Source organism: Lissotriton helveticus, chromosome 3_1 (genome assembly GCF_964261635.1).
Source record: "Lissotriton helveticus chromosome 3_1, aLisHel1.1, whole genome shotgun sequence".
NCBI lineage: Eukaryota > Metazoa > Chordata > Amphibia > Caudata > Salamandridae > Lissotriton > Lissotriton helveticus.
This window is the reverse complement of record NC_136061.1, coordinates 35,919,500-35,939,790: the sequence shown is the minus strand read 5'-3', so window position 1 is coordinate 35,939,790 and position 20,291 is coordinate 35,919,500. Positions and strand designations below refer to the sequence as shown.

Sequence of the window (20,291 nt, the reverse complement as noted above, 5' to 3'; positions counted from 1 at the left end):
GACTGTGAGAGCTTAATAAGGACTGCCGGTATTAGGAGAACTGGAGGAAAAGTGTAGTGAAATCTGCCTGACCAGTTGATCCATAGGGCATTCCCCAAGATTCCCGGTTGGTAGAAACTAGACGCGAAGCTATGGCATTTGCTGTTTTCTGCGGTGGCAAACAAATCGACCTCCGGATTTCCGCATTTTATGAATATATCTTGGACCACGTCATTGTGTAAGACCTCGTTGTGGTTTTCCTGAAGCAGCCTGCTGAGTCAGCCTGAGCATTCACAACACCTGGGAGGTGAGTTGCTGTTATCGTCAGGTTTCTGGCTATAAGCCACTTTCAGATTGTCTGGGCTTCCCAAGATAAGGGCCTGGATCTTGAACCTCGTTGCTTGTTTCGGTAGAACATTGTGGTTGTATTGTCCGTCTGGATAAGCAGGTAACTGGCGCAGAATGGTGGTTGAAAAGATTTCAGCAACATATGACCTGCTCGTAGCTCTAGCAGATTGATGTGGTAAGTGGGTTCTTAGTGTGAACATTTGCTGTGAATCTGAAATTGATCTGTATGGCTCTCCATCCCAGAAGACAGGCATTCGTGAATATGGTTTGAACAGGTATCTCCTTGTGGAACGGAATCCCTTGTAGGAGATTGGTGGGAAAACACCACCATTTGATGGACAGGAGGGTATGCTGAGACAATTGAATCCGGTCCTCCCAATCTCCTGTTCACTGGTCCCATTGGTCTTCTAGTCATTCTTGTAGGGATCTCATGTGGAGACGTGCATTAGGTGTGAGGAATATGCAGGATGCCATCAAGCCCAGAAGAGAGGAGACTTTCCTTACAGTTGGGTGAGACATTGTCATGAGATACTGAGCCTTCTGAAGGATAGATAAGCGTCACTCCTCTGAAGGACACACATTTGCCAAAGATTCAAGATTAACCAATCCTTATCGAACCCGACCCCAGTCACCTCGGGAGTACCCCAGGGATTTTCCCTCTCCCCAACACTCTTCAATTTACGCATGGAAACACTCACTGAGCTTCTCAACTCCGCAAATATCAATTACCACATGTACGCCGACGACACACAGCTCTACATTAAGGTCCACTCTCTCGAAGACATCAAGTTCCTTAACTCTACGCTCCAAAAAAAACAAACCTGGCTAGCTATGAACCACTTAAAACTAAACACACTAAAGACAGAATTCCTCTTAATCGCTCCCCCCAACCAAACAACCGTCATCCGCGACTGGATGAAACACCTAACTGCACTTGACAGTCAACCTCTCATCATCGATTCTGCCAAATCCCTAGGTATAACACTTGACAATAAACTAAATATGCAGAAGCATATCAGCGCTGCAACTAAAGGAGCACATTTTCAGATAAATACCCTGAGAAAACTGAAACCCTTCATACCCGCAAATGACTTTAAACAGGCAGTCCAAACTCTGATAATTCCCAGAATTGATTATGGAAGTGTCGCTCTCTGCGACCTTCCTAAATCAACAACCGCTCCGCTAAGAGCCGCAGTCAATACAGCTGCTAGACTAGTCACTGGCAAAAAAAAAAACTGCCACATTTCACCTGACCTACAGGCCCTCAATTAGTTACCTTTTGAGGCCAGAATCCACCTAAAAATCGCCTGAATGACTCATAAGGCATTGCATCAAAAAGCCCCGAAGTACCTAGCGGAGAAACTAGTACTATCGGGTGGTAACAGATCTACCAGGAGTCGGATAATCTTCTACTTAACCCCTTCGATGCTCATGGCGAGCTCAGCTCGTCATGAGGTATACCTCTAGGGTGCTCATGACGAGCTGAGCTCGTCATGACCACACCCATTAACATTATGGCCCAGCACAGCAGAGGGATCTCTCAAGCAGCCAAGGTGTTAAACCTCAACGTTTCTCCAAGACGAAAACATATAATCGTACCTTCTCAGGAATGGCTCCCATGATCTGGAATGCTTTACCCCAGAAACAAGACTAATTCCGTCCGCAGCCTTTTTAAAAAAAGAAGTGAAATCGATACTCATGTCTAAATTCACTTGAACTGTTACTTGTATATTCCTGTAGACATATGCTAATGTATAATAATTATCAGTACTGTACTCTCATAATTCTGTGTTTTAAATGTACTTGTCATCCTATATTTGCCCTGTAAAGCGCTCTGATACCCGCAAGGGTCTTGTTCGCGCTATACAAAACCGTCAAAATAAAAAAATAAAAAATAAAATAAGTATTGATGGAAGTGCCCAGATATTGCCGGCACTGCACAGGTGTTGAGGTCGACTTTGCTTGGTTGACATGAAGACCCAATCAAAAAAGATCGGAAGTCCAATTGAAGTGTAGCTGAGCCTCCTGATATGTGGATGCCTTGATTAGCCAATCATCTAGATAGGGGTAAACAAACACTGTGTGTCTCCTCAGATGGACAGCTACCACCACCATGCACTTGGAGAAGGTCCTGGGTGCTGACTTCAGGCCGAATGAAAGTACACAGTATTGGTAGTGGTTGTCCCCACTGCAAACCTCAAGAACTTGCTATGCTTCCTTATGATGGGAATGTGTAAGTATGCGACTTGAAAGTCGATTGTGCATAACCAATCCCCTCAATGCAGCGGAGGGTAGATTTGGTGTAAAGCTAGCATCCAAAATCTCTCTCTCTGAATCCACTTGTTGGCCTTCATTAGGTCGAGAATGGGTCTCAACTCATTCTTGTCTCTCTTTTTGACAGGAAAGCATCTTGAGTATAGCCCTAGCCTCGTTGTAAAGAAGGAACAGGTTACACCGTCTGTATTTGGCGGAGAATGTTCGCTTCCAGTTGTAATTGGCTCAGTTGGAATTATGATTGTTTTGGAGGTAATGATGGTGGAGGGCTGATGAATTTGAGAGAATATCCATTGCAAACAATATTCAGCACCCAATTGTCTTTCGTGATTTTTTGCCACTCTGTCAAGTAATGTTGGATGCTTCCCCCTACCGGAGTGAAGAGGAGGAAGACAGGATTCAGGGTTTTTACCCTGCGGGTAACTTGCCTCCTTGAGAAGGTTGCTGTCCTGACCTTTCTCTTGGTTGTTGCTTTTGAAAAGGCTAGTAGGAGTGTTGGTACAATTGTTGCGTACCTGACTGTCGTCCCTGATACTACTGAGGGGTTTGAACCCTCAGTGTAGAATAGCGGCGTGAGAAAGGGCAGAAAGATTTATGTTGTTCTTTGGGTCTTTCGAGGCCAACAGCTTTTAAAGTTTCCTTCTCCTTCATTCTGGCCATCTCCTCATCTGCATGAGAGCCGAAAAGGTTTGTACCTGAAAACAACAGATTCGGGATACGCTGCTGTGCTTCAGGCTTAAGCGATGTCAAGATCAGCCGTGAATGCTGCCTAAGTGCCACGCCGTGTCTATATCCATGTGCAGAATGAAGGGATGCAATTTTTACTTGATTAGAGACCATAAGCCCTTTTGTTAGAATCTCGTTAAAGTCTTCTCTTTTGTCCCTAGGGAGGTGATCTGCAAACTGTTGGAGCGTTTCCCACAGTGCCCAGTTATATCTGCCTAGTAAGGCTGTGGCACTAGCAGCTTTCATGGAAGTCGCTGCTGTGTTACATACCTTACTTCCCAATGAGTCTATTTTACGGATCTCTTTATCTGGTGGAACTGTAGATGTTGGAACCATAGTATGTTGCTTTTTCGCTGCCACCACAATAACTGAATCTGGAGCTGGGTCAGTCCGTAGGAATGTGGGGTCCTGTTCTGGACGCCGATACTTCTTTTGCAGCCTGGAAGGAGCTTACTTAATTCACGAGGGTGTTAGAAAAAGCTCAATATCCGAGGCAAAGAGGCCAGGTACTAGAGGAAACAAGGGAGATGAAGCTTGTCTCTGCTGAAGAGTCTCAAATATCACTGAAGTTGATGGTTGCGAAGTGGATATTGGAATATTCCATTTAGAAGCCCCCCGCACCAGAACTTCTTGAAAGGTAGAAATGTCATCAATTGGTAAAATCCGAGGAGGAGGAGAGTCCGATAACGTAGGAGAATATCTTCCTGTACTTGAAGAGGAAATGTCCTTGGTATGTCTGGTTCGAGACCTTTCACCGTGATGTCAACGTTGGGAACACGTATAGGAGCATCTATGGCTGCAAGACTGATCGCTCATGTAAGACCTAGACCTTGGTCCTCTTGGTGGTGATGAACAAGTTACTTACCTTCGGTAACGCTTTTTCTGGTAGATACTATATCTGCCTGTGGATTCCTCACATTGTGAATATCCCCCTTGCGCCAGCAACGTTCGGAAATTTTCTTCGTAGTACGCCGACGTGGGCGACGTCACAGGAGCACGGCATCGCGCGCGACTCCGTCTGACGTCACCGACCCCATATCAGGCCCACGCCGGCGTGATGACGTCAGTTCCGCCCTTTTTTCCGTGCCTTCGAGGCACACGGACGGACCAACGATAGCAAATATGCAAATATACAATGTACACAGTACATATAGAACTAAAACAATAGTATAAACCATATATACAGCAAGACCAGGTATAGCAGAGTGGACAACGGGGAGGCGGGTGGGTCAGTGAGGAATCCACAGGCAGATATAGTATCTACCAGAAAAAGCGTTACCGAAGGTAAGTAACTTGTTCTTCTGATAGATACATCTGCCGTGTGGATTCCTCACATTGTGAATAGATTCCCACAGCAGTCCCCACTCCCGGAGGAGGGTGCCCACTCTGCTACACCAGGAAGTCTTGGAGGACAGAGCGCGCGAAGTGGCCATCCCTCCTCACCTCGGTATCCAAGCAGTAATGCTTTGCGAAAGTGTGGAGGGAGGCCCAAGTCGCGGCCTTGCAAATATCCTCAACAGGTACACCCCTAGACAAAGCAGATGTTGCAGACTTTGCTCTAGTAGAATGTGCTCTAATACCCTCAGGAGGGTCCTTACCAGCAAGGGAGTAGCAGATCTTGATGCACAGGATTATCCACCTGGAAAGTGTGCGCTTGTGCACCGCTCTGCCCTTCTTGCAGCCAGCAAAACCAACAAACAGCTGGTCGTCCATCCGGAAGTCTTTAGTCCTGTCCAGATAGAACGACACCGCCCTCTTAGGGTCCAGGCGGTGCAGTCTCTCTTCCTCCTTAGACGGGTGAGGGGGAGGATAGAAGGTAGGAAGGGTAATGGACTGCCCAAGATGGAAAGGAGTCACCACCTTAGGCAGAAAAGCAGCCCTGGTCCTGAGAACCATCCTTTCAGCATGAATGGTCAGGAATGGGGGTTTGGAACTTAGAGCTTGAAGCTCACTTACCCTCCTTGCCGAGGTGATTGCAACGAGGAAGATCGTTTTAAAAGAGAGAAGCCTCAATGGACACTTGTGCAAGGGTTCGAAGGGAGAACCCATTAAAAAGGTCAGCACAAGATTCAAATCCCAATGAGGAACAACAAAAGGAGTAGGAGGGAACATATTTATGAGACCCCTCAAGAATCTCAAAACCACCGGAGATTTAAAGAGAGATGGCTGATCCGGCAAACATAGAAACGCCGATAAGGCTGAAAGATACCCCTTGACCGTGGCAACAGCCAAACCTTGCTGCGCCAGATAAAGGGCAAACTGTAAAATATTAGATAAATGAGCCTTCAAAGGGTCAACATCTCTCTCCCTGCACCAAGAAACAAATTTTGACCACCTATAGGAGTAAATGGACTTAGTGGTGTCACGCCTGGCAGAGAGAATGACATCCACCACCTCGTGAGGGAGAGAAAAGGAACTCAAGTTGCCCCGTTCAATCTCCAGGCATGAAGGTGTAATGTCTGGAGGTGGGGGTGTAGAACCTGCCCCCCCATTTGAGAGAGGAGGTCTGCCCTGTGAGGGAGACGGAGCGGCGGGTGAGAGGAGAGGTGGAGAAGGTCTGAGTACCACACCCTTCTTGGCCAATCCGGGGCGACCAATATGACTTGGGCCCGGTCTTGACGAATCTTCCTCAGAACCCGAGGAATCAAAGGTATGGGAGGAAACGCGTAAAGGAGTTGATCTCCCCAACTCAACTGAAACGCGTCCCCCAATGCTCCTTGCATCGGATACTGGAGACTGCAGAATGAAAGGCAGTGAGCATTCTCGCGAGTGGCAAATAGATCCACCCGAGGAGTCCCCCACATCCGAAAGATGTCGTGAACAACCTCCGGGTGAAGCCTCCACTCGTGGTCGGCAGAGAACTGCCGACTGAGACTGTCTGCACGAACGTTCAGAACTCCGGCCAGATGATTTGCCACCAGACAAATCTGATGGTCCTGAACCCAGGACCAGAGACGCAGAGCCTCTCTGCAGAGACACTGTGACCCTACTCCTCCCTGCTTGTTGATGTACCACATCGCAGTCGTGTTGTCCGTTAGGACTTGAACCGAACGACCGCGAAGGGAAGGGAGGAAGGCCTTGAGCGCCAAACGTATCGCCCTCAATTCCAGAAGGTTGATGTGAGACAACCTTTCTTCCGGAGACCAAAGACCTTTGACCTCCAGGTCTCCCAGATGAGCACCCCACCCGAGAGTGGATGCATCCGTTATCACTGTGGCCACTGATGGAGGCAGTTGAAAAGGCTTTCCTTGCGACAGATTGCCTTCCACGCCCCACCAAGACAGATCCGCTGCAGCTTCCCTGGAGATCTTCACTGACTCCCTGAGATCTCCGTTGTGCTGATACCACTGCCTGCGGAGGCACCACTGGAGTGCCCTCATGTGCCAGCGTGCATGACTGACCAACAGAATGCAAGAAGCCATCAGACCGAGCAGACGCAGGACCTTTAGGACCGGAACAACCGCTCCATTGTAGAATAAAGGAATCATCTCCTGAATGTCGTGAATCCTTTGAGGTGGAGGGAATGCACGACATACAGAAGTGTCCAGTACCGCACCTATGAACAGGTTGCGCTGGGAGGGCACCAGGTGAGACTTGGGTACGTTTATCGAAAAACCCAACCTGTGTAACAACTGAGTTGTCTCTTGCAGATGATGGAGCACCATCTCCGGCAACTCTGCTTTGATCAGCCAGTCGTCTAGATAAGGGAATACAGGAATCCCTGACCTTCTGAGATGCGCAGCCACCACTGCCATCACCTTGGTGAAAACTCGAGGCGCAGTAGTAAGTCCAAAGGGAAGAACCGCAAACTGGTAGTGCTGCGATCCCACCGTAAAACGGAGATACTTCCTGTGCGACTTCAGGATTGGGATGTGAAAATACGCATCCTGCAAGTCGATTGACACCATCCAGTCTTCTTCCATCAGCGCAAGAAGAACCTGAGCAAGGGTGAGCATTTTGAACTTCTCCTGCTTGAGATAGAGGTTCAAAACCCTGAGATCCAGGATGGGCCGAAGCCTGCCATCCTTCTTGGGAATCAAGAAATACCGGGAGTAGCATCCTTGACCCCTCTCCTGCTCTGGAACCACCTCTATCGCACCCTTTCGAAACAGTGCCAGGACTTCCTCCTGCAGGAGAAGCAGGTGGTCCTCCGAACAATAACCTTGGCAAGGAGGGTAATTGGGAGGGAACTCCTGAAAAGGAAGTGCATACCCATTCTCTACGAGATTGAGAACCCAAAGATCTGATGTAACCGATTCCCAATCTCGTAGAAAATGAGTAAGCCGACCCCCTACTGGCCCTACATGATCCAGAATGGTGGATCTAGGGCTGCTTTGCTGATGCGGGTGGGGGTTGGGCATTATTGGAGGAAGTGGAGGAAGAGGAGACTTGACGTCCACGTCCACGACCTCTCTGTCTACCTCTATAGGATCTATATAGAGGGTTCTGCTGCTGCTGCTGCTGTTGTTGTTGACCCTGCTTGAAGGGACGAAAAGAAGATTTTCCAAATCCTTTGAATTTTCTAGTCGTCGACCCTCTCATCTGCAGACCCAAAGATCTTGCGGTGGCACGGCTGTCCTTAAACCTTTCCAAGGCTACATCAGCCTTCTTACCAAAAAGGCCAGTTCCTTCAAAGGGTAAGTCCAGCAATGTAGACTGCACATCCGCAGAGAAATCTGAAGACTTTAACCATGCGGCTCTCCTGGTCGCAATGGATGAACCCATAATTCTAGCAACAGAATCCACAGTGTCCATGCCGCTCTGAATGACCATGCGGGCAGCAGCCTGAGTGTCAGAGACCACTTCATTAAAGTTCTTCTTATCCTCCTCAGGAAGTTTTGATGACAATTGCTTCACTGAGTCCATTAGAGCATGCACATATCTACCTAAAAGGCAAGTAGCATTTGATGACTTAAGAGCCATGCTCCCAGAAGAGAAAGTCTTCTTCGCAGACTGATCCAATTTCTTAGACTCTTTGTCAGCTGGCACCTGAGGGAAAGAGCCTGCAGCCCTATTAGAGCAAGCCGCCTGAATCACAAGACTTTCCGGAGATGGATGCGTAGAAAGAAATGCCGGGTCATCAGGAGCCACTCTATAGCGCCTTGCAATAACTCTTGAAACTGCAGGAGCAGATAATGGCCTCTTCCAAATCTCCTTTATTGGATCCGTCAAGGCATCAGTAAATGGCAGTGTAGGCTCAACAATTGAAGAAGGAGAATGCAAGACTTCAGTGAGGATGTTGGGCTTGTACTCCACTGTGGGCAACTTTAAATTAAGAAGGTCAGCAGCCTTCCTAATAACCACGTGATAGGGAGCCACGTCCCTAGACGGAGTATCAGAAGTCGAAGGCAGACCCCACTCGGGAGAGAGTTCCAGACCACTAGCATCCCGAAGCTCATCGAAATCATCATCATGATCAGGAAGCTCGCCCTCTTCCACATCAGAACTTTCATCATCCTTTTGCTCGAGAAGACGCTGAGCTCTTCGCCTCGACCACTCCAATCGAATCGAAGTCGACGGATCCGGTAACGACTCCGACGGAGCCGGTTCCGACGTCGATCGAGGAGCCGGAGCAGCAGGACGAGAGTCATGAACAGGTGTGGTACCTCGATCTCGACTGCGAGGTCGATCCGGAGTCGGCGAAGCCGCATGCGGAGTCGAAGACCTCGGTGGAGCCGTACCGAGCCATGGTGGAAGAGGCGCCGGCATGAAAGGCATAAATGGAGCCGGGGCGTACGACTGAGGAATACCCAGATTGTACGATAATGGACCCATGGGACCAACAGGCGCTCCAGTGGGGTACATTGCCCTAGAATATACTCCAAACATCGCATTTAGAAAATGCGAGGGATCCTGTCCAGGACCAGGAAAGGGAGGGTACGGACCTACCGGATGTTCCAATGGAGGCCGTCCCGACACATTCTCACTCTGACCTTCCGGGTCCACAGGAGACTCCGCTGGAGCCGGTTCTAGAGGAATCACCTCTTCTCCCTCTTCATGCTCCGAGGATATCGGATCCGGATCCGGCTCCGGCTCCGGCTCCGGGGCTGGAGAACCTTCTTTTGATAAAGCAGGCGAAGGAGAGACAAAGTCTTTACGATGTTTGTGAGACCTTCTCTTCGAATCAGAGGATTCCTTCTCCGAATGATGTTTCGAACTGTGCTTCCTCCTCTTATGCTTTCTCCTCGAGGAGCTCGAAGCGTGACCTGAAGCCGATTTAGATCTAGATCTAGATCTTTCTCTGGATTTTGACTTCGCTTTAGATCTCGACTCCTCTCCAGATCTCGAACCCGCTCTGGACCTCGACGCCGATCCCGACTTCGATCGAGACCTTTGCTTCGACTTCGATCTTCGTGACGTCGATCTCGAATAACGACCAGAATCCTGTTTTACTTTTGCCAAAAGTAATTTAGCTTCACGCTCTCGAAGCGCCTTTGGATTCATCTTAAAACAGGAATTGCAGTTCTTGACGTCGTGACTCGAACCAAGACACCACAAACAATCCTTATGTGGGTCAGTGATGGACATCGTGCGGGCACAAGACCTACATGGCTTAAAGCCTGTTTTCCTCGACGACATCTTCGGAGAAGAATCAAGTCGTAAGAGAGAAACAGTGGCAATTAATTAACAGAAAGATACTAAGTATCGCAGAAGATCCCGAAAACCGTTAGCGTCGAAGACGCGGAAAAAAGGGAACTGACGTCATCATGCCGGCGTGGGCCTGATATGGGGTCGGTGACGTCAGACGGAGTCGCGCGCGATGCCGTGCTCCTGTGACGTCGCCCACGTCGGCGTACTAAGAAGAAAATTTCCGAACGTTGCTGGCGCAAGGGGGATATTCACAATGTGAGGAATCCACACGGCAGATGTATCTATCAGAAAGAGGAGACGGAGAAGGAGGAGGCGGAGGAGGAGGTGATGGGGGAGGATCCTGTGCCTGCTGTCTCCAACCCGGCAACACAGCTGGGGTTGGAGACAGCTTTAGTGTGCATGAAGGTTTGGCCACCCTAAGACGGCCAGCCAAACCGTCATGCGCACTATTAACAGTGTACGTACCATACCCCCTGTGACTGCTACCACATGGGTCCGCCCCATGCCTCAGCTCCAAGAGCAAAAATAAAACTATATTAAACATGTTTTATCATTTTATTTTTTACCTTTTTGAGGCTGCTGATGGGGTGATGGGAGGGGTGGTCACACTCCTCCCCAATAGCAGAGGAGCCGCTGCTGGGAAATGATTTGGGCCAGATCGGTCGTAATCTTCTTCAGAACTCTGAGCAGGTGAGGTAGAGGCGGGACACCATACAGGAGTCCCAGGCTGCACTCTAGGTGGAAGATGTCTCCAAGCGAGAGCTGCCTTGGGAACTGTGCATTCTCAGCGGTGGTGAAAAGATCGATCCAGGCTGATCCCCATTGCTCGAAGACATCCTGTTCCACCTCAGGGTGTAATTGCCACTCATGATCCACTAGGCGATGTTGGCTGAGTTTGTCTTCCCTGGCATTAAAAGATCCTGCCAGGCGGTTGGCCACCAAGAAGATGCTGGTTCCATAGGTACAGAACGTCATGGCACAAGTCCCAAGAGCCCCCCGCCCTGTTTGTTGCAGTAGTACTCGGCAGAAGTATTTTCTGGAATCCGGAACAGCCTTCTCTTGATGGATGGAGGAAGGTCTTTAGTGTCAAACAAATCAGCTGTGAGCTGGGTCTCTGCTGGAGACCAGAGTCCTCTGATGCCCACATCTCTCAGATGACCTCCACAACTCAGTAATGATACATCCATCACAACTGCTATAAGGAGACAGGTCTACCGCCCATCCAGTTGGAATCAAGCAAGTTCAAGTTCAAGTTCAGGAATTTGTATAGCGCACTACTCACCCAGAGGGTCTCAAGGCGCTTGAGGGAGGGTGGGTGGATTATGTATCGAAAAGCCAGGTTTTCAGCTGCTTTCTGAAGGAGAGGTGGTTCTGTGTAAAGCGGAGGTGAGTGGGGAGAGAATTCCAGGTTTTGGCCGCTAGGTATGAGAAGGATCTTCCTCCCATGGTGGATCTATGGATGCGCGGAATTGCGGCGAGGGCTTGATTGGATGATCGTAGTTGGCGGGTGGGTGTGTAGAAGGACAGTCGAGTGTTGAGGCATTCAGGTCCTAGGTCGTAGAGGGCTTTGTATGCGTGGGTGAGGAGACGGAACGTTATTCTCTTGTTGACGGGGAGCCAGTGGAGGTCTTTCAGGTGGCCGGAAATGTGAGCATGCCGGGGGATGTCCAGTATGAGTCTGGCTGAGGCGTTTTGGATGCGTTGGAGTTTTTTCTGTAGTTTGGTTGTGGTTCCGGCGTAAAGGGTATTTCCATAATCCAGTCGGCTAGTGACCAATGCGTGGGTGACTGTCTTTCTTGTTTCGGTGGGGATCCAGCGGAAGATTTTTTTGAGCATGCGTAGGATGTTGTAGCATGAAGATGAGACGGCGTTGATTTGTCTGGTCATCGAGAGGGAGGAGTCAAGGATGAAGCCCGAGTTACGTGCGTGATCTGTGGGTATGGGTGCTGTGCCCAGGGCCGGTGGCCACCATGAGTCATCCCAGGCAGAGGGGGATGATCCTAAGATGAGGACTTCTGTTTTGTCCGAGTTTAGTTGTAAACGGCTGTTCTTCATCCATTCGGCTACTTCTTTCATTCCTTCGTGTAGATTGGTTTTGGAAGTGTTTGGGTCTTTGGTGAGGGAGAGGATCAGCTGGGTGTCGTCTGCGTAGGAGATGATGTTGAGCAACCACCACTGCAGATCTTTCACAGATTCCTTCGAAACCTGCATGAAATCCAACAAGTTTCCTTGGTGCTGAGTCCACTGACACTTCAGACAGAACACACATGTGCCATCTGGTATGGTCAGCAAGCAGGATAAAGGAAGCGAGATGGTCAAGAAGCCTCAGAGCTGCTCCTATTGAAATCCAGGCCAGAAGTCGAACTTTCAGAATCACAGCTCGATATAGCACTGCATCTAAAACCGCTCAGATGAGCTGAAGCTTCTGGGACAGAATCAGATGTGACTTTGGCATGTTGATGGAAAACCACAAAGGTGTGAGTCTGCTCACCATCATCTGGAGATGATCTTTAACTGTGATGAACCCACATTCAGCAGCCAGTTATTGAGTTATGGGAAGACTGGTATTCCCAACCTCGGAAGATGTGCTGTGATCACCGCCATCACATTGTGGCAATCTTTACAATGTTTAAACCTTGTTGTTTTAGAGTATGAAATGTCCCTTGCACACTGTGGAAATTTGAATTAAATGTTCTTAATCGAAACAAAAGAATGAGAACATTAGCTCCAGATCCCCGTTGAAAGGCGCAGAAAGAAAGGAACTGTTGGCAGTGCACAGGACTGGAGATTATATGCGGCTTTGGCATCACTTCTTTGACTGTGGAGATGACGTGGAGCCACACAACACCACCTACAGATGCGTGAGGGAATTGCCAAATAATTCCCCCAGAATCAGTCTGGCGTTTGGAGGTATTCACAAGTGAGGAATCTGCAGTTACAAGTATAAAGCAGAAATATTATGCAATGGAGGGTGACTCAAATGTACCCTGCCTCATTAATGATACCTAGATAATGAAAAACTATGCCTGGGGCACTTTTTGCAAAGAACAATTTGCATTCCTATTACATAGTACAACTTGAATCGAGGTATTTACTTTAGAGTCCAAGAGGACAAGCAATGGGACCCATTTCCTGTAAATGTTGGTGACAATTACAGAAAAATAAAAACCCACCATTCTGGTCTTCTTGGATACCCACTCCTTCCATCAAGAGGTTTTCATGCTTCAAATAACAGAAAGGTCCCCCACTATTTTCTTCATGAGTACATTTATGTACGCATCATACATTCAGATGTAATTATATGTTTAGGAAACAGAAGGTCCCTTCTAGCATTTTAAATGTCATGTAATACTTATAGATGCACATGTCATTGTTATCAGACAGGCAGAAACAGCAATTATATTTCCCATCTTCCTAAACACTTTTTTGACCTTTTTCAAACCGCGGGTATTGACATTTTCGGATGAAAAACAGGTGTTTTTTAAAGTAAAACTAAACTCTACAGAAATAATACAAATGGGGAAAGAGACTTTGAAAAAAATATAAGGCACAAATGAACATCTTCAGTGTGGAGACATTCTCTTTGGTGACGTTGAAAATGGAAATGAGAGACTGAAATGTTTCAGGGAAATATTGGTCCTAAGTGGCCGGTGTCAAATTACTATGCAGCCTTTACATTAATGCTTTTCCTTAAAAGCAAATGAGGACTATACAAACAGAAAGAGGGGCAAAGACAGAAACAAAATGTATTAATATATGGCTTCCACTAGAAGCCTTTATCATCAATACCAGTTAGTACCCCCTGTTGCTATATTCTAAAGCAATTCCAGGGTTCTCAGAGAGCAGTGCTGGCTCTAACACAGCCTTGGGAGAGGCTGCAGAGGATTGGGGCGGGTGTTCAGGTATTTTCTTTTACATTTGGGACACGTAGGAGAGACCATGTTATGTTTGGCTCCCCCATTACTCTCCTGTCCCTACATAACAGCTGTAAGCAGGAGCAGATGATCTGGGGTCACACATAATGCGAACTTATACATTGGTAAAACGTACAAAATGGGGATGTTTTTCACCGTAAGGTTCTGAATGACATCAAACACAACTCAAGATTCACTCAGCCTTCTCATTGTCAGTCAGTGAGCAGAAGCGAATTCTAGAGTGAAAGCCCCAAATATTAGGAGGCAGAGTTGCCTACTCTTGCTTTATTTATTTTAGGCACTTGATAGAGAAGTTGTGATATGACTATCAGAGAAGGCTTTATGCAAAGTACCTGCCTCTGTCTGAGTGAAAGCCAGAGCAGCTTTCTTCTGGCCTAAAATACGTGATCAAATCAGTTTATATTAAAATTACCTGATTTCACCTTTTGTCTTCCACTACTCACCAGCAATCACAAGTCTTGTGGGAGAACATGTAAATCACATTTTAAGTTTGCTTTTCTTACATGTGTGATGCTGCAGCTGGTCGGGGCTCCTCCACATAGAGCTCTGCGGAACACTCCACCTCACCATGCTCGTTCCGGGCAGTGACCACGTACTGACCCTCATGCTCGGTCCCAACATGGGAGATAACCAAGGAGTGGTGGCCTTTCTCCTTCAGAACGCGGACAGTCTCGCTCTCTTTCACAGGCTGACCTGAGGGATAAACATGGGAGATGAACAAAGGGTAAATGTTCAGGGGTTATCACAGAGGGGTAGGAAGAAGGAAAGAGCAGCACCTGGATCAGAGGCACTACACAGATGGGTGCAACATTAATCAAGTTTGGGAAAGAAGGAGAAAGAAAATGAGAAGCTAAAAAGATATGGTGCATTGGAGCTTATTTGAAGATTCATATATCTTACAATCATTTAGGGCTAGATGTAGGTAACTCTAATTTACCGACTCATAAATACCAAATGTTACCGATTCGGTATTTATGAATCAGTAAATTAGAAGGAGGGAGATGTAGGTAATTTTTTATTTTGAATTACCAAGGGTGCAGGGGGTGTCACTTTGACACACTCTAGCACCCCAAGTACAGGCTTGTATGACATGTGGCACACATACATGCCCTAAGGGCATGTCTGTGTGTCACATTGCACAGGTGTGCATGCGCAGATGTGCATGCATACCTTAATTCAGTATTTTACCACCCAATAGGATTGGGTGGTACAATACCGACTCTTAAGGGCCTGTGGCACTCTTAGGAGTGTCAGCTACATATAGATTTACCGAATCGGTAAATATACCGATTCGGTATTTTACCGATTCGGTAAATTTACCGATTCGGTAAATTTACAGAATCTGTAAAATATAGGCCCCCTACATCAGGAAAACCCTAATACCGGTCGGTAACGGCCGAATTCGGCCGTTTCCGATCGGTATTAGGGCTCCTACATCTGGCCCTTAGTCTTCTACTGTAATCTGTGTACCAGCAAGAAAACTTTCATCTGAAATGGACTCATGCTTTTCCTCCCTCAACTGGATGCCTCCACACTCACTAGATCCATCGACCTTGAAGCAGACATAACTGAGCAGGAAATAACAAGCTCTTACAAAGAATTAAACAGGAACCCCCAGAAAATTAGCTTGAACGAGGTATTATTAATGTATTTCAATGTATTCAGCATGCCAACAGATGCAACCTTAGCAGGGGAGACAATTACACTGACTAGTACTCTAGTTCATACTTCGACAATCTTGAAAAAGAAGATGGACTGTGTGTTCTGTTGCTTGCTACAGCAGCTATTGTAGATGAATTGTACAGGCCTGGACTAGCCATGTATAAGAGGGATGGGAGAATCTTGAATTTCAGTAATATATATATATATATATATATATATATATATATATATATATATATATATATATATATATATATATATATATATATATATATATATATATATATATGATATAAAATATCTTATAGCTAGCTGGACATTTCACTGGTACAAAACCATTGAAATTCCTCCGTTATAGTTAGTTTTACTAAGTATAACTCGCGTGCCCGCAATCCACTGCTGATGATGTCACATATTACATCATTCATGACATGGTCTGTGACACGGTCAGTGACATCACTGATGACATCACTGATGACATCTCAAATGACATCACTGGGCCTTGGGGGACCCCCTGAGCAGGCTTAGGGGGTCAGGGTGTTTCTGTCCTGCCCCCTTTTCGCGTTTTGCAAGTTTTTTTTATTAGGTTTCTTGTGCCTCGGTTCTACCGAGGCACAAGATGGCTGCCAACACTTCCTGGTTTGGAGTGTTGACAGACAATTAGAATACAGCTCGTGCACTGCAGGGTGCGTGGATCCTCTGAGGTCATAGATACATATGTACTTTTAATTGTAATTTTCTCAGGAACTACTGAACGGATTTACACCATTTAAGCAAAAGGCACGAGTCTGAACGTAAGAATACCTCTTTGCCAAATTTGGTGTAATTCCGTTAAGCTGTTCGGGCTGTAGCCGCTATGAACAGTTCCTATGAAAAATTGCATGGGGGAAACACGTTTTGGGACCCCCCTTTTTTCTCAGCCCCGCTTCACGAATCACTCCAAGACTTTCAGGATAGGAGCGGACCGGAGCGCCCCACTAGTTTGGAAAATTTTGCGAAGATTCGTCAACCGGCGCCAAAGTTATTCCAAATAGAATGTTGCGGATTTCGTATGGAAAATAGGTCCTAACTATAACTACCTACTGACGATTGCCAGTAGGTAATATATATATATATACATATATACTTATATCCAAAAGCAACTTGCACCAGCAAAATGAGGCGCCCACACAGAGTGTTACTGCTTATCCATTTATTCGGCAGACTATGAAACATTACTGCATCGCTTCACCAGCAGTCTATCACCTTTGCCCTTCCTGCCATACACGTTTCTAGTTCTTCTTAACCCTTGATCACTGGCGGGCTCCCGAGGTTCTAAATGGCTTCACTTGAGTGCACCTGTGCGCTTTATATTCCTCCGCCTCTTGTGTGCAAAGCAGGTGCACAGGTGCACTCAAGTGAAGCCAATTTGAACCTCTGGAGCCCGCCAGTGATCAAGGGACAGCATGCTGAATATACTGAAAAAGCGGTACAGAGTAGCACGTTAATTACTAAAAATTAGGCGCTTATTAAAAAATTTACAAAATATTCAGACATTTAGAAATAACAGTGGAAACCTTACAAAATAATTTGGTGGTACTGTGGTCAGTGCTTAATTTTAGCCAGAGGTTTCTGATGCATTGCACAGGTAGTTAGTTTTCTGCAGCTCAAGTCACATCCACCACATTGTATTGGTGTCTGTCTAATTTTGAGATGAGCACAACAAGCGTGTTAATTCAGTAAATGTCCATTAAAAATGAATAATACCTGCCACTCACAACATTAATTTAGCTGTGGGGGCTTGGAGTAGTCGAAGTATGACACTTGAAGCGTGTGATGGCTGGTAGTGTTAGTACTGTCATTGGCAGTACTGGCAGGGGGACTGGGTGGGACAACCTTCAGTGGCCTTCCAAGAATGATCTTACCTTTATACAAACTAAGCACTGTCAACGGTAGTAAAACGCAACTCCCTAGCCACACAAAAAAAGAAAGACACTTATACAAAGTTTGAAAAACCTATTACTACTTTAATAAAGAGTTAATAGGTAGAAAAAAAGTACCAAGCCAATTACTTACTTACATCCCAAAGCATAACGCAGAACATGGGAAAAGTGTACCTAAAAACATCATGCATACCTTCAACCTTTGCAAAGGCAGTCATTAACCATTCAGCTAATGATTTGGCATCACTATGTACTGTGGTGGCTTACACCCACATTTCGCAAACATAAAGTGAAAACTGAGCTCACAACCTTTATATATACATTATACTAGAGCATCTCATTCTCCCTTATACTCCTTCCCGTCAGTTGAGATCCTGTGGCCAAAATTTAGCTGTAGTCCCTCGTTTTCTGAGAAGCAGGTCCGGCGGTCGCTCTTTTAGAGTGCTTGCCCCTAAACTTTGGAACTCCCTTCCTGCCCATATTCGTTACCTTGATGACCTCTTGACATTTAGGAAAGCTGTAAAAACTTATATCTTTCCAAACAGCTGTTAACTTTCTTTATTTTTGTGATTCCTTCTTTGTTCTGTTCGTGTTGTGTTCCTTTCCAGGCGCAGCGCCGGGACGCCCCTTAGCTGGGGCAGCTGTGCGCTTAAAAATGGAGTTAACATAACATAACATAACATAGGTTATAAAACTGTTACACTACTTACCTCCACTACCCAAAATAAGCAACTGCGCACTATATTATCTAATCCAGCCAACCTTTCACCAACTCTGAATGACGGATTTCACAATACACACATTGAAATAAATTAACCAACATGCATTGAATTTAACCAACTTTGAGACCCCCCACAACATCTACATATTAGAGTATATATGTTGGCGAAAAAACATTTCCATATTTGCACGCAGCTTAACGCTACCATTCTTGTAATTTTTGCACTACACTTTACACCACTCAACTGTCTAGCTGTTTAGTTACGCCACTGCACTGTAATTTCCAGTATGCTAGTCCTCTTTCTGACACTACAATATACACCACTACATTCTACACTAATCCACTGTACGTTACTCAACTGTACTTGACCCAATTGGACTGCACACCATTGCAATGTACACCACTATACGCTATTATACTACTCACCTGTGAATTCTATTACACTTACATGCTTTTCAGTTTACTGGACGCCCCTAAACTGTACTGCTCACAACTCAATGCTATTCAACCATACCATTCTCCAATTTACATTATTCCACTACATGCTATTCCAGTATGACCCATTTGATGGTACACTACTGGAGTGCACGCTATGCCAGTCTCTGCTACAACACTACACGCTACTGCATTGCACTGGAATAAACTATAAGCCACTGCACTGTACCACAGTCAACTGTATGCTATTTCGCTTTACAAGAGTACATTCTGCGCCACTCCACAAACCCACATCCCACTGTATGTGACTACACCGTATCGTATGCTTAAATAATTAACCCCATAGAGTTGGACGTCACTGTACAGTATGCTGGTCCACCAAATAGCACTCCACTCTACATCTAAACAGCTAACACCACTAAACTCAAGTTTATTACAGTAAACACTACTACATTCTACAGTTCTTCACTCTACCGCACCATAGGTTATGCTACTCCACTATAAGCTATTGCACTGTATTGTATTTCACTCCACCCCACTGTAGTCTACAGTATACTGCTCCGCACCACTGCACTATACGGCAGTTCAATATACGGCATTCCATTTTACACATTTTAACTTTCCAACACTACACTAAACCACTCTCCACTTCACGTGAGTTCACTGTACAGCACTAGACTTTACCCCTATCCACTCTATAGCACTTCAGTATACTCCTCTCCAACGTGCGCTATTTCAGGTTACGCCACTCAAGTGTTCCACACTCCACTGTACGCCACTCCAGTGTACTCTATTTCAGAACACAATATTCCAATATAGGCCCCTAAACTGTACAACACTGCATTGTTTATCACTACATTCTACGCCACTACGGTATACATGAATACACTGTACAATATTTACAGGACGCCAATTCACTTTACCACACTCCACTTTATGCAATCCCCCTGCATAGTGCACTGTACACCACTACACTCTATGCCACTCTATTGTTTCAAAGTTCCCAGTACACCACTCCGCTGTATGGTATTCCACTATACTGTACACCAGTATACCTCATTCCACTTTACTCCACTTCACTATACCATACTATACTCTACCAGACTACACTTCCGCAACAGGATCCGCCACAATATTGTACCGCACTTCACTTATTAACACTCTACTCCACTAAAGTAAACTAGACAAATATTAGAAAAATGTTACTAACATGGTAAAAACCATTGAGATTCACAAAAATAAACTAAGGTTACATGGTGGTCATAATTAGGTATCCTTGATTTAGGTTTGGTACACAAACCTAAATAAGTTCCACTAACATCAGAAATTCTACAGTTGTAGTTCTCTTCTTTCTATTATTTATGCACCATGTACACACTTATTTCGAACTTAGGGGCTGATTACGATGGAGGATTTTCCGCATCCTCCGGGCCGGCGGAAGCCACCGCCGGCCCGGAGGACGCGGAAAATCCTCTGCGGACCCACCAAAGACCCACCGCCACATTAGGATGGCTGGCGGGTCCTGGTTTCGGTCCGCCGCTTTTCCGCCGCGGTTGGCTTACAACCGCGGCGGAAAAAGCCTAATATGGTGGCGGTGTCTCTCAGACACCGCCAGACATATTAGGATGGCTGAGAAAACATGCTTTTCCGCGGCGGCTTCTCCGCCGAGGAAAAGCATGCGGATCTTCACCTCGGGGG

At 46.3% G+C, this 20,291-nt stretch overlaps 1 protein-coding gene across 4 annotated transcripts in view; it reads right to left on the bottom strand.

Moving 5' to 3' along the window:
• The window catches only part of SPEG (striated muscle enriched protein kinase), a 1,484,310-nt gene that overhangs the window by 586,686 nt on the left and 877,333 nt on the right, over positions 1–20,291 (bottom strand). For all 4 annotated transcript variants that reach the window (XM_078679189.1, XM_078679190.1, XM_078679187.1 and 1 more), the window contains exon 12: positions 14,357–14,546. In XM_078679189.1, coding sequence (XP_078535315.1) covers positions 14,357–14,546 — 190 coding nt within the window. The remainder of the gene's footprint in view (positions 1–14,356; positions 14,547–20,291) is intronic.